The following is a 17,579-nucleotide window of genomic DNA, read 5'->3' on the forward strand; positions in this document are numbered from 1 at the left end:
TTTTGAAGTTTTCCATATTTTAAGTAGGGACAAATTGAAACACTTTAAAACCTAAAATAATTGGAAATACAGGGGAAGCCAGTTTATTCTGCTCTCACAAAGATTTGTTATATCCTCAATAGCAAACTACCTCAAAGTTAAAGTTCTGCCTCCCTCACTTTTCAACCTACAGAGTCATTTAATTTCTCACCCTAAAATGCAAAGCAGAATAGGAAATATGAGCAATGGATCACATTGTGGGAATCATTTTAAGTATTTATCAAATGCAGGCAAGACGTGGGGAGTTACAACTGTGAATGCAGAATTTAATCTTTAGAAAAACAGTAATGGTGGGTGCAGATGTTGCTGTAATTAATTGTGACTCAATACATTAATCAATGACATTTGACATCTGCAAGATTTAGAATAGTAAGAATACATCTAAGGATCTCCAATGGAAATTAAAAGTGCAAATTATGATGGCCCAGAAACAAAACAGAGCCATAGAGATATGCATGGTAAGCAGGTAATATCATTTGTCCAATGTTAATAACATAATTATATTTTCTACATTTTACTTTGCAGGGGGATAAGGTAGGAAGAGAAGCAATTAGCAGTGAAAAGGAAAAGGTAGTTGTAAGAACTGATTTGAAGGAGAGGAAAAATGTTTACCTCTAAGAGGGGAAAGGTTGATATTTCAATCAACAGGCTAAATATAAAACAGCAGTACAAAAAATGAACGAGGGCAGATCAGAAAGATCACTGGGGCTGGAAAAGTAAATACACTGAATTTCTATATTTAGGGAGCTGACATTTTTGCTCCTGAGCAGAGGACACAAGCTGCTGCTGGTTACAAGATGCTGCTGCTGACAGTTTGCTTGGCAGTACTACCTGTGACCACAGGCCTGTGCATCCCACAGCAGCTTCAGAAGACAAACAGCATTAAAAAAAAAGGCAAAAAAGGCAAAACCTCAGCTCGGTGCCCTTGCAAGTGAGTTTTGATGCTGATCAGAGTGAGCAGGTGAGTGGGGGCAGCAACTCAGATGCCATCCCACAGATAAGAGCCAGGGGATGGATGTGCCCCTTGCATCAACGGGGTACCCCCTGCACCCCTGTTCCCTGCTCCGGTCACTGCCGCACTCCCCTTGGTCCCTCACTGCCCACACCACAGGGCTCACCCCGTCACTCTTGCAGCACTCTGCCCTCCCCCCTTCCCCACTGGATTCCACACACCCCACACAACCATTTCAGACCATGATGTCTTTCAAAGACAGTAAAACTTTCCAAACAGAACAAGCACTCCCGTGCATTCCCGGGGCATGTGAAGGGCACTTCCACACCCACATGTTCTCTCAGAGAACATCAAGCACCACCCCAGACAACACCTCTGCCTATCACACTCTCACCTATCACATTTGACAACCTTTCTCCATGCCCACAGCTGTACAGAGGTTTCCTGCCTCCAGCATCCCCCTTGCCAATAGAAATCCAAGCACAGGTCTCTCAATCCCTGTCATCTCCACCTCTGGATGTGCTGTTGCATGGAGGGACTCAACAGATCCTCCAACAGCTCTGCCCCCTTCCCTTCATCACTAAGACCCTTTTCTCAGGTGGTAGTCAACACCAGACTATGCAGGAAAACATGCAAGGATCTCTGGATGGAGCAGGTATGGGACATTCCAGCCCCATGCTAACTTGCCTTCAACAGAGAATTGCTTAAATCTACAGACGTGACGCTTTCAATCCTACTCTTCCTAAATTTGGTAAGTTTACAAATTAAAGCCTTGAGCAGTCAAAAAGCCCACACACTTTTTTGTAACATTCCCTCATTCTTGAACTCAACATCTTCCACAGTCAGTGAATTCCGTGGTCCAATTATACATTGTATGAAAATAATCTTTGCATCTCTTTGGCAACTTTTAACTTAACTGAATGTCCCTCTTCCTAAGCTACAACACAGAAAAGGGAGCTCACAAGCTGCTTTCTCTGTGGCACTGCTGGATATGTAGGTTCTTTTCCTCCTCTCCTACTCATCTCTTTTTCCAGGTAACAATCCTAGTCCTCTCAATCTTTTGCCACAAACTCATTTTCCCAAGCTCCCGGGGTTGTCCTGCTGCAGCAGATGCAGTGCACAGAGCCAGGCGTTCTGGTCGCTGCTAAAACATGGACAAAGTTTTCCTAAAGTAAATTCCTGGAGGAACTGAGCAGCAGTGAGTCCTTAAGCAGGTACTTCCTGCCATTCCCTAGGATGGCAGTCACAGAGACAGAAGCCCAGGTCCCTGGGCAGGGCAGGAGCAGAGCCCAACCCCAGGATGGCACCTTCCCATCCTCGTACTCCTTCCACCCAAGAAAAAGCTCCACCCTTTCTTCTCTCCTAGCTAAGAGCACAACTTTCCCCCTCTCTTCCCACTTTCTCAACTCCCACCTTGGTTTCCTCCTCCAAGCAGGTATTTCCTGGCATTTTTATCCCATTTCACCCCCTTTCACATAACTTTCCAGTGAAGGGGTCTTTTGCAAAGCAGGCTGAAGCATTTCACTTACGTCCCAAAACCCCAAAAATGTATCTCCCCCTTCTTCTCAGAGCAGACCCACATCTGAAAGCTGTGAAGCCACCAGAAGAGTTAAATAAATCTTACCCCGCCTCTGAACTTCATTTTTGCCTCCTGCAGCTCCTGCAGCACTTGCAGACACTTATTTTACGCTGCTGCAAAAAGCAGCAATCTGAGGACAAGTTCTCTCTTCTGTCAGTTGCCTTTTTTTTTTTTTTTCATGACATTTTCGGTGCAGTCACAACTCCCTCCCTCCCACCGGCTCCTACTGGAGCATCCTGGAGAGGGCGTTTTCCAAGGAGAAGGCGAAGAACTCTCCTCCCCTCCCAACGAGGAGAGACCGACGTGCACAGACTGTGAGAGGCAGTCCAAGAGAAGTCAGCTGTGCTCTGCCTGCGGGAGTTCCCGCTGCCCAATGACAGGGAAAAACGGAAAGAAAAGTAATCACAGGCGCTGGAAAACCTGGTGCAGAGCCCAGCACACAGACCACGGCAAACAGACAGGATATGCTCCGGTACAGCAAGTCATTGTACTGAAACAGCAGCATGGAGAGGGCTCCCCACCCCACCCCCAACTCACCCCAACCACAGCAAAACCCCTGGACTTAAAATTATGCTTGTAATCACTCTCTCAGCAAATCAAAGGATCACAAAGCGTCCAGGGGTAGGATGTAGTTTGCCTTGTTGGCCCTTGTAAGGGCTTAGAATCACAGAATGGTTTGGTTTGGAAGGAACATTAAAGATCACCTCATTCTGATTCCCTGCCATGGGCAGGGACACCTTCCACCAGACCAGGTTGCTCCAAGGCCTGTCCAGCCTGGCTTTAGCATAATGGCTCAGCAGTAATTTATTCCAGATTCATTTTGAGGCATCCACCCCCAAACACAACACGCTGTGTATGGAGGTCCTTGAGGTCCCCATCTCAAAATAACCTGCATTACCAAGTAAGACCCTTCTCGTAGGACACACTCCACCCACTGCTGCCCTCAGTCCCCAGCCCTTGCAAACACAAGTAGCACGTTTTGCTGTCCCTGAGCCCATCAGTTTGGTCTCACACAAAATTACTTATGGCCACAGCTACACCAAGAGTGTGAAAAACCCCACCCTACCCCTTCAGAGATATGGGCATTCTGACAAAAATACTGTATATACAACCCTTGCTGGCATTAGGTGGAAAGTGAAACAACAAGAGACAACAGACATAAGCTGGAAGAAGGGAAATTCCAACGAGTTATTGGGAAATTTTTTTCCCAGTGAATGCTGTCAAATACTGGAACAGGGGGCCCAGGAAGTTGTGAAACTCCATCCTTGGAGATATTTAAGACTCAACCAGACAATGCCTGAGCAACCTGATCTAAATTGGCTCTGCTTGGAAGTGGGGTTGGATCAGAGATCTCCACAGGTCCCTTCCAACCTAAAATTATTCTATGATTCTATTAATTATTTTGTTCCTCAATGGACTAAGCTACGTAGTCATAGTAAAATGAATTACAAGTCTAGCAAATAAAGCTATAGATCTGTTACAAAGCCCAGTCAAAGGGTACCACCCTTCAGGTGTTCCAGGTAGTTCACAGGCAGAGCCATGAAACGATTCCCAAGTTTAACTGCTGATGTTTCATGACTGGCACCACCTGCAGTCAGCTCTGCTTAAAAGGAGTTTTGTTTGTTTGTTCTCCTTCTTATCAAAATGCATCCTGTTCAAGTTCCGTTACAGAAAGGGTAAAGTCGAGCTCTAAAGTAAAAAGACTTAGAGCAAAAAGCTAAAAAGCTTCCAAGCAAAGCACTACAAGGCCACGCACGGCCACCACTCACACAGGAGGCTATTTAAAACCGAGCACACGTAGCAGATGTTGTCAGTGGTTGGGTGCAGCACTCCCCTCTAATTAGCTCTGGCCCAAGGCATCGATCCCAGAGATCCCGAGCTGCTGCCGTGGGTGTCACTCGGCACAGGCACAATGTGCCAGGGATTTGTGATGGAGTTTGGCTTCTGGGAGCGCTGGGGAGCCACCAGCTCCTCTGCCCTCACCACACTCCATTTTGAAAATCCTTCGCAGGACCTCTCGGTGTTTGCACAACAACAGTTTGGCAGGATTTTTATTCACTTATCATCAATCAGTTGGGTGAATTATTAACAGAGGCAGCCTCAGGACACATTTCAGAGGTGGGTTTAGCTTTGGTCTGTCAGAACACTGAAGGAAATGGATACTAATACTCCAAGCCCATCTCAGGGCAGGAGCACAGGTAAGATCAAAGGCAATATAAGCTGTACTTCCCAAACTGAGCCACATCAGCCATTACTGAATCATAACGGTGAGCCCCGAGCCAGGAGTTTTCCAGGTATAATCAAAGCTGTAGCCTGGTGGCTCTAAAACTTCAGGAGGAGAATGTCAGTGCTCCACCATCACTCCTCAAATCCATCTAGTTGTAGCCAAACAGTCAGTAAAAGTCCTGTTGCAATTTCAAGTATTAGCAGAGTTATCTTCACGTAAGCAACTTCCTTTCCCCTAATTTACATCTCCTAACACTTCTCAGAACACATCACTGAAATGCCACATAAGAGAAGAATATACAACAGCCCAACATTTAAAGTACATTTTTTACACATTTCCCTTGGCTTTTTTTTTTTTTTTTTAATGCAGGAAAACCCTTTTATTTATTTATTCACCGGCAAGACCTTTACTCAAAATGCTTTTTTCTGCAGTCAAACCACTGCCCAACTTTTGTTGGCGAGGAAAACACTCCTCCATGTGGGTTAGCCTAAATTAGGAGGGGAAAAAAATAGTTGGAAAGCAGAGATAACCAGCATAATTTTACTTTAAAAGATCTTGATCCTGGATTATTAAGGTGATAAAACTAGACTCTTCCTTTCCAGCAGCAGAGCCCAGCCCTTGTCTGTGATTTCTGCTGAGGATGGCTGGCAAGGTCTGGATCACTACAACAGGCAACTACAGGCAGAGGTATGAATCAAGTTTTCCAGGCCTCACCAGTTAGAAGTGACTCATGTAAACCCTGGATTAGAGCACTGGGATTGCTCTGCTCGGTGCTGATAAGCAGCTGATTCCCTGCATACAATTTCACATTCAAAGCAAGGGGACTGGAAACCTTTCCTGTCAGCCCTGCTCCGACAGGCTCCCAGAGCCGAGCGGGACTTGCTGAGCTACACCCGCAAGCAGTGGCTCTGCTGACAAATAAAACAAGAGTTTGGCCTCGTGAAACCAACATCAACAAACCAGTCTTCCCCTGTGCTGTGCAGATTCCACTGCACAATAGAACTCTGGAGGTACAAGATGCTGGCTTGGGTTCACACTACTCAAAAATCGACGTGGATCACATCTACATTATTCCAAAAGCAAAAGATGTCAAGTTCATCTCTCAGCCTTTTTTTTCTGGATTTTTATAATATTCATTATTTCTGCCTTGCAAAAGAACTACAGAATAACACGCATTCCATAATTAGAAAGCACTTGGCAAAGATACCATGGGAAAGAAACCACCCTAAACAGGCCAGGAATTCAAGAGCCCTTCCTCTCACAGGTCAGAGGAACATCTTCACCAAAAAATAGAAACTTAACCTGTCACCCATGTCCTGCTGTCCAGATTACACTGATCCAAAACTGATTAAAATGCCTCACATTCCTAAGACACCCTATAGAAGAAACTGAAGGTTCTGAAGGACATTTGTCCCACTGCTTAGGAAAAAAGCCCTGTTCCAGCAGAGAATGAACACGTGACTGCAGGATAACTGGATAAATCAATGCCCTGCCAAAGAGCCAATGCTAAATATTGTAACAGCCTTGATAACAAGGCAGAACCTCCTCCCCATATCATTAGTTCTGCTAAGAATTGTCTGGATTCTACCCTGTTTTTATCTGGATTAATGCGTCTCCTCTTTCCCCACATGGAGAGCAGCCAGCTGTGCTCCAACCAAGTAGTCAGGAACACAAGTTTGAACACAGGACATTGGTCCCTGGAGACACAACATTCCTGGCCAGTTATGAAACCGCACACCTAGAAAGGTTAAATCAGAAGTCCATTATACTCACTCAAAAGGTGTTTCAAGATGGTGAAAGTTCCTTAATTTTACTGCAAACTTCATGACTGAATTCTCCGATTCTGTGTGACTGTGTTTGCAGGATTACAGGCAAAACCTTAAAAATACGTGAGGTGTGGCCAAAAGGGTTCAAAAACCAGAAGACAAAGAATATTTAGATTATTATTTTGGATTCTAATTTATGCTTTTATAATGCCTAAAACTGTCAATACTGGTTTTGTTTGTTCCAAGGAAGCTTCGACAGTGAGAACACTAAACGTCTTTTCTTCCCAAGCACAGTCCTTCGCAAATAAATAACAAAAAAGGAATATTACAAAAAAATGAAGCTGGAGATGCACACCTCTCCTTGGATTCCTACGTTTTCTCTGCGAGGGCTGTCCACTGTTCTGATGCTCCTGGTGATGGATGTGTTTGAGAAGCAGCAGATTAAAAGGCACATACGCAGGGCTCGTATTTAGTTATGGCTCCCGCACACACACAATAATTCTGGGTCTGTGACGTGAGCGAAAACAGAAACTGGGTTAATCTAACAAATTAAGATAAATTTTCCTTGTTGTTGCTTTCTGCTGAACCAGTGAAACAGAAAGGGATGACTGGCTTTGACAGTGACCATCAGAACAAAGTCCCACTTTATAATTGCCAGATGCCCTTAATGTGATGCCAGTTTGTCTCATGCCTGTGGCTGCTCCTGCTCACGCGTGTTACGGCTCCGTCGGTGTTTTATGGGGCTGTGAGACCGGTCGCCTCTTCAGCTGATTTTACAAACACACTCTGCCCATCCTGATTCCAACAGTAATTGTTGCACTAACTTCAATAGCAAAGTTTAAAAACAACAGTTAATTCCCCCTGATTGCTCTGCCCGTGCTTTGATAGGATCATTTTAAGCAGCTCCCCTGCAGTGTCTGTGGCAAGAGCACCAAGAGCAGCTTGGAGGGAGCTGTTAATACAAACAGCCTGACTCAGTTCAGCTCATGTGCATTCCTCCCGACTGACTTTCCAAACAGTCACTCCCAGTGGCAGGACCTACATCTTCCTTTTAAGGGGAAAAAATGTTTTCACAGGAAAAATTAAGTGTTCAAAGCCTGTGCATATCTCTGTGCTTTCAGTGACCAATCTCGCCTTTCAAAACACGTCCTCGTTGCACGCAGAACAAAACCTTCTCCCTCCTTAATTAAAAGCTGTTCCTTGTTTTTTAACACAGCCACTGGCTCTCTGCCATCCCTGGCACACTCAGGTGAAATCTCCTAGCACACCACTTTTCACACAAAACAACACGAAAAGAGAATTGGTTTTCCAAAGCATTAGACAAGGAAACCTGAGTGAGAAAAAGATGATGTAAAAGAACAGGGAACATACAAGCTGTAGACAACACTTTACAGCTCACACTGGTGACTGACAGTTCCTATTCCTTCTCATTTCTTTTCCTGCGTTTCTGAAAAGAGGCTCAGTGTTAGAAAGGGCTCAAGACTGGAAAGCATATCATAACAAAAACTTCTTGTTCCATGCACACTAGATAAGGAAAGAGTGAACACTGGTGCTTTGCCTGCATGTTAGATGGAGGAAACAGGATTTCCCTCTGCTACTCCCTGAGCAAGATCCCAAGGAAATGTTTCTAATAATAGGAAATTACTATATAAGGCCAGATCAGCACTAAACTGTTTGCAGTCTGGAAGAGAAGGATGGACAGGAGTGTTGAGGAGGGACAGAAGGGGCAGAGCAGAGCTCCTCACACAGGGTGACCCAGGGCTCCCCTCCACAGAGAGGGACAGCATTTAACCTGTGACTCCTCTGCTGAGCAGAGTCCTCTCCCACAGCCCAAAATAGAAACTAAATGCACAAATTAGAGCTGCTGTGTCCTTATGTCCTCCTTCTGTCGCGCCCTTGCTGTTTTTCACGGCACAAAAAAGACAGACTTTTAAATCTACAAAACAACACCTGCAAAGCAAGGCTGAGCACGTCTCTGACACGGAAAGGGCAGGAAAAGACACAGCCACATCCTGAAGCACGACGCGGGCAGTGCCAATGCAGAAGGCAGGCTGACAGCTCCCCTTCCTGGGCAAGAGCTCCAAGGGGCACAATGGTTTGCTGCTGCATTTTGTGAACTGGACAGTTTTAAACTGTGAAGATATTGGGCACCTGTGGAAAGAGCCATTCAACTTCATTTTCCAAGCGTTCCCATATAACCGTAGGCGTTCATGTCTTGCAGGCCAACAGTTTCAGCAGCAAAGAGTTGCACAGAGCAGCTGTGAATGTCCCAGCAGGCTGTCAAGAGGGACCTGTGTTAAGCTGTAGCTCCAACATACACTTTTCATCATCCCTTCAGCAAAACCTGCAAGCCCAGTTAAAGACAGACTTTCCTCCTTCTTATACAAATGAAAAGGCAGTTCCTACAACGATGCTCACAAAGGCCTGGTTTGGATAAAGGGATGGAACTGGAATGTTTCCCTGTGATGATCCCCAGCGAGGGGTATCTTTCCATCTCTGCTTTGTCTTTGGAAAAGGCCAGGAGCTCTGAGCTCCCAGTGCAGGGACACTTGCTGAGCAAACACAGTCTGACACAGTCCCAGAGCTGCCACGGAAACGAGCACAATATAAATTGCTAGACAGATTTATCACCCAGACTTTCCCCCCCCACCCCCCGACAGCAAGAGATGTTTGTGACAAAATGTACAAACAATTTTGTATCTGTAGCCCTGCTACATCCTACGTCTCTCTCCAAACACAGCTCCTAGTGGAACGTGAGGACAAATCCCAGCCAACATTTTCCTGTCAGCTGGTGAGACCTCCTTGAGCTGCAATGGTCACTTTGCTACAGCAAAGTTAGGCTGAGAGCTTTAAAAAGACAGCCCAGGCTGCCCTTATGAAAGGCTCATTGATGAGACAGTAAAGCAGAGTCTGACAGCAGAACACTCTCTACATCTCAACATCAGGCACTTCACAGTCCCCAGGAGAGCACGGCTGAGATTTCCAATTCCCTCCACTGTTCCACAGGATTGCTCCAGTGTAACCAGGCTCTCAGGTATGGTCTTCACACCTGGCCCTTGTCCCCACAATACCTGGCCAAAAAAGGGTGTGCACTCAAGGGTGTGTTAAGCTTTCCAGGGCATGTAGCAATTCTGGGCCAAGAGGATGTTTCACGTTGGACTTATCTTTAGGGACATCTTGATTTCTGAAGATTTTTAAACTGACCTTTAATTTTTGTCCTGTTAAAGACTTCACATCCTTGACTGCACAACGAGGGGGAAAACAAGCGCAGGCAACAGGCAGGTTTTTTTTTCAGAACCAGTAAAAACAAACGGTTGCGACTCTTAGAGAAAAACAACTACAAGAAAGCGCTTATATCAAATACTCTTATGCCTCTGGTCTCATGTAACAGTCACTCCATAACAATTATAAAGCAATTCAGAAGGATGGCCTGTGCTGGTATGGCTTGTGGTCAGTGGCATCTGAAAGTTAAATTTAGAAAAAAAACATTTTTGGGAACTAGTTCCCTGTAGATTTAAGTCAGTATGAAGCCTCAGCTTTAAGCCTGGACCTAAACACTGTTGCCTTCTCTATTTATTTTTCATCCCAACTCCAAGGATGCAGCCACTAAGTTGTTTGTTTAGTTTCAAAATCTGCTCCAGGAGAAATAAGATATTTGCCTTGGCTTTAAAAAGTGAGAAGAATCGCAGGTATGAGACTGGCAGCCTGAAAGCAGAGTTCAACCACCCCTGCTGAGGTACTGTCAGGATCCCAAGTCTCCCCTGTGCCATCACTGATGATTGCAACATTCTCCTCTAAATATAGGAATTGTCTCTTTAGAACTGCTGACACTAAAACAGTAAGTTTAAGTTACTTTAATTTCTTTAGTGGGTTAAATCCAAAACCGAGGGAAGGCCACCTGAATGACATTATTCTTAATTGTGCCAACACACATCATTTTACAGAGCTCCACATACCCAATTTACCTACTATATCAGATTGCTTTATAGGAAACAACTGAATTTGACTGACTTGTCCTATGCTGCCCTTTTTTCTTTTAATGGACAACTTTCAGCAATGCAGTTTTGCATTAAAACAAACTACACCCAAACCCAGATCATTGGTACTGTGAAAAACAGTTTAAAAAGGAAATATCTCCCTCCAAAATAGCCAAATGAACTTGTTTCTTTTAGTCAATGTGAAGCTTTTCCTTTTCGCCAAGCCTGAATAAAGCTACTGTGAACTCCTAGTTTATTGTCAAACCCATGAATTTTCTATTATATGGAGACTGGAACAGAGGTAATATCTAGATTTTATGAGGATATTCAAGCTTCCAATGTCAGAAAAATAAAGGTCAAATGATTCAAACTTTCCTGAAAAGCATGGGAAAGAGGATCACATATGGAACATATTTCCTTAAATTCTGAGAGTTTTTTATGAAATAGTTTGTACATGAGTGATGCCCCAAAAACTAACTAATCCTACTCCCCACTCCTGTTACTGTAATAACCAAATCCCTAGTATGGAGAGTTTATAGTAGGATGAAGATGTACATATCATAATTTCTGTGATATTTCAGTGTAATCTGTAACTGAAATTTAGGGAAATGGTGCTACGAGCAATTTTTTGTATTGGTACAATTGCATCTCTCATAGGTTGTTCCATGTAATATCTATAGGTTCCTTAAGAAACAGCAATCTGCAAGTATTCTTGCAACACTCCATCCTGATGCCAGGAGTTGGTGATACCTGGGAGTAACAAGTTCTTATTTTCCTTCTGGGTGTGACCCTTTTCTAATGCAAACGTAGCAGTGCTGTAAGCAAACTACAAGTTACTAAGTAGAGGCAAGTTCTGTGAGTCCAGAAAAAAAGGCATTTTCAATGCTTTAGACATTCAAACAAGTGGAGCAGTTTTTAATTTGATGATTTATAAGTGAAGAGTTTACAGGCACAGTTTGTACTTCCACCACTTTTTTCTTTTTGACTCTGTCCCAAACTGACTTTACTGGCCTGAGGCCCAAGGCAGGCAGTTATTTTGGGACAGTGAAAAGTTATAAATAAGTTCTAATAAAACTATTAGGGGCACACATGATACTGAACTTCTTTCAAACCCTTCTTTGTAAGAGAACAAAGAGCATTTTACATTTATTGTGATGGCATGAGTCCCCTACGAAAATTTTAAGGGGCGAGTTTCATCAACAGTCTGCAGTAAAACTAGATCATGAACCCAAAATAAATATATTCAGCGATCTAAAGAAGTTCCAGATTATGCTAAAAGAAAGGGGCTGAGCAGTTTCCAAAAGCAGAGGAGAGGGAAGCAGGCAGGCAGTGCAGCCTGGCCCTGGCAGCGTGTCAGGCTCCAGGGCTGGCGACCGCCCGGAGCACGTGGGCAGATGATATTGCAGCTGATGTCTGAGCTGCTTCCCTTTCCCCTGCCTGTCCTGCTGCTGCTGAAAAGGAGGGGAAAAGCCACCAGATGAAGGGTATTGTGTGAGGTAATCTCCTTCTGACCGCTCTGACAGCACCCCAAAGAGCCCCCAGCGAACAGTCTTCGACGCTTTTGTGAAGACATTTTTACCCTCAAATAGATATATCATCACTTAACAGTACACAGGGAATGATGAGTTGCCATCACGTTGGCAAAAATATTCCAGGCTGCCTGGAAAATACAGCCAGCATTTCAGAAGGATATCCCAGATCCACCTGCATCAGCAGGCACTCATCAAACAATCCAGAGTATTGTTTTCCAACAGTTTAAAAATTTATATTCCTATTGAATCAAAACTACATTAAATCAATTTTTTTTTTTTAAAGTAAAAGAAGTAGTAATAATACTGATGTTAAAAAAATAAATAAATAAACCACTGGCTTGCAGTTTAGCACCCTTTGGACTGTAAGGAATAGCTCATGTCCAAGAAGGAGTTTCAGCCCCCTGCTCACTCAGGAGAACTTCCTTGTCCTTCTCATTACATTTTCAAGACTTTCTGCATTATCAGCAACATCGACATAATCAGAAACAAAGATACTACAGAATAATTAGGGAGTCCATCCCTTTGTGGTTCTCAGGAACGCACGTTCCACATCTGGATAAACATGGGCGATGCAGAGAATGGAAACATTCCTTCCCCAGCTGTGGTTAGGTCCAAATCCTTTTTCTTTCTCTGTCTGATTTACTCATACTCCTGCATTGGGTGGTTCAAAACTACACAAACCTTGCTGAGGCACACAATAGGTGGTCCCAGGCCGAGGAATCTTCCTCGTGGCCCTTTACATCTACTATTTAAGCAAAAGCTTCTGGGCTGTGACCTCCAACTCAAATGAGAGATCCTGAAAGAACTGACAGTGGTGACATTACCAGAAACACCAACTGTCCCAAAGCATCCTGTTCTCCATCAGAAGATGAAGGCTGGCACCCTTAAGAGTCAGAGACAGGAAGGCATCCACTTGTGCTGATGCAGATAAAGAGCACATCCTCAAAAAAAGCAAAAGGTATTGAGTAGGTGGGAGTCCTTTCCACAAAAGGGCACATCCTGCTAGAAATGCATGGATTTGGAGATCTCATGGAAATTGTGTATCTTGAGATCTTCTCTTCTGGTGGTGAGTGAGGAGCCAGGACCACAACAAGAACTGTCAGAAGGCTCATCCCACTGGGAAGGAAACACTTTCTTTCCTCTGATTTGACAAGTATAGTTTCTGTAGGTCCCCTTGGGGAGAGCAAGTGCTGCAGGACCGTGACAGAACCTGAGATCCAACCTTAAAGAAGTGTCCAAGAGTCTCAAGAATAGGTACTTCTCATACAAAAGCCAACACATGGTATCAAACCCTATAATGTAAGAAATACATACAAACCACAGACAGCAGGTTCCTTTGCTTAAATTTTCTATTCTAACAACTCATATTGCCAGGGCAGCATCATTCTCTGTTACAGCTACAACATGAGCCCAGCCTTTATCACTCCACAACAATGAGAGAAGCTGCAAAAAGCTGAGAGCTCATCCACTATGCAGGGCAAACCCTAGATTATCCCTGCCTTGCTGAGGTCAGTGTGAGCTCTGCCATCAGCTTCACTTGTGTTGGAGTGCACCTGTGGCAAGAAAACAGGTTAAGCTCTTTTATATCACCTGAAGAAAAGCACCAGAACTTGAGGGTTTGTTTCAGGAGCTGTTGTTTGTACGGCTGAAGTAGAAGAAGAGAGACACAGGGAAGCTCATCACTGTAAATTATTGATCCGCTGCTTTCTAGACACTGAAACTGGTAATTAAACAAATGGTAAAAAGATACTTCATCAATTATAGAGGTGTCACTTTAAATTACACTTGCTCCAGGATGAATAAAACACAGTGGTTAAATGCTTTGGGTACTTCATGAGGCTTCTTGTTCAAAATCCTCACTGCAACAACACTGACTCTAATTCTCTTATATCGCTGCTCTGGAGTTCTGGGCACGTATTAACCTTGATAAAGGGAAATTGGAGCTTCTGTTTCACCAATCTTTTCTCATACAATATCCAAAAAGCACAAGCCCATGGTCAGGAGAGAGCTTTAGGAGCTGAGAATAGTGGCATCCCTTTTCTGCTCAACATGGTTAGTTACAGGGCTGTAAGTCAAGGCCCTGTGATAACAGCCCTCACCCAAAAATCAGACAAAAAAAGTTTTGTCTACTAACAGCCAGTTGTGAAATCTGTGAAGTACTGGGCAGACATCTGACACTGTTCTTATGGTTTTTAGAAACTATAGACATGCACACACCCTCCACAACCTAAAATAACACTGGCAAGCTGCTTCTGAAGCAATATGATGATGATATCAAAGATACCCTTTTAAGCAGAAATCATGTCACAACCATAATGAGTACTCAAATTTGATTTATGATAAGTTTTTATAACAGGGTGCACACCTTACTGCATCAAGCTTAAAGTTATCTCAATTTCACATGTTAAATATTTTATGCAAATGTAAAAATGTACTTGCTCTAATTCTGAAACAAAAACAGCAATCAAAGAAGAGCTTGGCCATCTTGCACTTGCTAGCACAGAATGCTCTCTAGAACCATTTTTACATCTCTGAAACAGGTTTCACTCTGGGAAAGCATTTATTGAAGTCTGAGTTCATCAACTGATTGAGATAGGTCAGGGAGTATGAATATTCCAAGTGCAGGACTGCATATGCAGCAGAAGCAGGCAGCTTAAAACACATGCTGAACAACCCGAACAGGTGGACACAGTTGGCATCCGTCAGGGAGCAGAGGCAGCAGTGAAGCAACAATGCTGGGAGGCAACATCAGGGAAACAGCAGCTGCTGGTGCAGCCAGAACAATCCTAGAAGTCAAAGAACTCGTGCTCGCCGTGGAGGAGCGGGGAAGAAGTGAAGGTGGGAATCTAGGGTGGAAAGAGAGGCCAAGGTGATGAACTGTAGAAATATGCTGTGGAAGCTGGAGATGGATGCATCATCAGCTGATGGAAATGCTCCAAGTGGGAGATGAAGGCTGGACTGTAGGATTTTTGTGAAGCAAAGAACACCAGTGCTTAGGAGGGGGGCAAGAGAATCAAAGGCTGAGCTGACTCTTCCTACCGCTCCCCAAATAATGAGGCTGAAGCACAAGGAGAGCAAGCTCTGCTGTGGGCCCAGTGCCAACAGCTTTATGAGTTCTTCCTCGCCTGTTCTAAGGAGAGTTACACAAGGTAAGGCTTTATTCATAAGTGCCTGATGGATCCTCTGTGTGCAACAGCTCCTACCAGCAGAGCAGTATTTGTGGGAAATGGTAGGAAGAGTGTCTAAGAGAGATAAAGCCTTTGAGTTGCAGACGAAGCTGCCAGCCCTCATTTCCAGCTTGTCAGAGCAAGTCCTTCTTGAAGTCAGCAGCCTGGAATGAAGAGAATCTGGCATTTGTGCTTGGATGTATGGCTCAGACAGCCAGGGTGGAGCGGCTGGCTTTAATCACACTTTCCACAAAGGAGGGGGGAGTGGGAGTGGCAAAGTACAGTGACTGATGGTCGTTATCTGCTATACATCCACAAATTCCTCTTCTTTGACTCTGTATTTCAAGCCTGACCTCCTTTCCTGCTTCCACTAGCCCCAAGAGGAGGAGGGGAAGGGACATAAAGAACTGGAATTTGAAAGTCCTTCACATTCTCAGGATTCCTGGTGTGTGTGACAGGCAGCACACACTTGTCTGGTGATCTGACAAATTCCACGTTCCTGTGAATTCCTGCAACAGCTGATGGGTCACAGTAGTAGGTACGTACATGCAGGTAGCCACAAGGCTGAACCCCACTATTCCAAAATTCACTTATCCAATTGCTAACCCGTTACTGCCCCTGCTGCTCCAGCTCACCTGCTGGGTGACAGCTGGTTGTGAAGCCTCTTTACCCAGGGTGCTGGTATGGTATCAAAAAGGAGTAAAGCTCCAAAACAGTTTAATCCAGCTGCCCACTATAGCATTAGCAACAATAAAGAATTCCAATTCAAACCACTTTTGGTTGCGTTTTACCCCTCACAACAAGGCTGCAGTTCACTAAATCACATGGAGCTTCAATTCCATCTAGAAATAGCCTCTTGAAGTCTCCATTGCAGGATGGCATTCCTAAATTTTGTTTACTTGGGTGCCACTACTTGGTGGTGACAGCAACAGCAGCTACAAATTGCAGGAACCTGCACGTATGCCCAGAGTGGGCTCGCAGCCCAGATCCAACCTCTCGCACGAAAGGTTTTGGCAGCAAAATTAATTCCTTCTCCCTTACCCTTCCTGCCTGTGTCAGTCACGTCATGCTCAGATAACACAGCACAGCAACCTTGTCCTGCTGCCACCCCCACACACACCTTGTCAGAGTCCCACAGGGCCCAGAAGTCCTTTGAACCTTTACAGCTGGTGAAGAGCAGGGCAAAAGTGGGCATCCCTACATCCTCCCTCCAGCCCCCCAGTGCACTGGCTCTCCCAACCTCCTTCCACAGGTGGCAACGCTCTGGCAAGGGGCAGGGGTGTATCTGCTCCAGAGAGAGCAAAACACTCTGACATCAGTGCCCAACTGGACACCCCTGCCTTGGGTTTTTCTCCCCACTTTGGACCCCAGACACTCTGTGTGCTGTTTTGGCAAGAGGCAGAACAGACTCCAGCTTCTCCTGGTTCAGTGTCCAGGTGTGTGTACCCTGGTAGGATTTATCAGTGCCTCTCTCTTCCTGACCTGATCCCACATTAACGGGCACAGCAATGCAGGCACTGCATGGGGAGGTGTTCCTGTACTTAGGAGCTCTAGCTGTAGGATAACTATTGGAGCTTGTGAATCCCCAGTACAAGCAGTGGGGTGGAGATCGTGTATTCTGTTTGTAAATCTTAATAAAGCCAACATTTAGAAAACAACTAATTACCATTTATGTTCCAAACAGCTGGCCTAGCTCCACATCCACATGCTGGGAGGTTTTAGTGCCAATCAGCCCACACATCTGAGCACAAAAGTCCCCCAGTATGACTGCAGAACCTTCTAGCAAACTCGGACTTCTCATTGACACTGACTTCAGGGATCAAAGCATGGTAGCATAAGAAGAGAACAGCTACACAAACCATCATTCCCACATCATCACATTACAGACGCTTGTCCAAGGTGAAAAGAGCACAGCAAGTGTCCTCTGAGGTGCCAGAGTGCAGTCTCAGGCTGCTGTCAGTTGACCCAGACAGCTGATATTACTGTGATACAGCTCATCCTCCATCCCAGCTGTGCTTGTCCCGGCCCCCTCCCTCCTCTGGACTTGGTCTAAGATCCATCCAGGTCTGTGACAAGACAGTTCAAGAACTAAACAAACAGAAAACACTTTTTTCTTCATCATTGTTCTCCCAACTTTGTTTCAATTCATTCACCAAAGGGTCAAATGGATACTATTTCAGGTACAGGGCAGGGAGTGGAGAACTAATGAAAACAATTTAAATCGGTTTGGTGGAAGGTGCCCCTGCCCATGACAGGGTAGTTGGAAAGAAATGATCTTTAAGGTCCCTTCCAACCTGAACCATTCTATGATTCTAAACAGAACTTCATGTCAGTGTAAGC

General features: G+C 44.7%; 1 protein-coding gene across 5 annotated transcripts in view; it reads right to left on the reverse strand.

Annotated features, from left to right (window-relative positions):
• MYO1C (myosin IC) overlaps positions 1–17,579 on the reverse strand; it is a 54,899-nt gene that overhangs the window by 26,071 nt on the left and 11,249 nt on the right. The window contains exon 1 of one of the 5 annotated variants that reach the window (XM_032707661.1): positions 2,616–2,893. The exons of the other annotated variants lie outside the window; for them this stretch is intronic. Coding sequence (XP_032563552.1) covers positions 2,616–2,633 — 18 coding nt within the window. The 5' untranslated portion in view covers positions 2,634–2,893. Of the gene's footprint in view, positions 1–2,615; positions 2,894–17,579 lie in introns of those variants that run through there. 5 annotated transcript variants of the gene reach the window in all.

This window comes from Chiroxiphia lanceolata, chromosome 20 (assembly GCF_009829145.1).
Source record: "Chiroxiphia lanceolata isolate bChiLan1 chromosome 20, bChiLan1.pri, whole genome shotgun sequence".
In the NCBI taxonomy this organism is placed as follows: domain Eukaryota; kingdom Metazoa; phylum Chordata; class Aves; order Passeriformes; family Pipridae; genus Chiroxiphia; species Chiroxiphia lanceolata.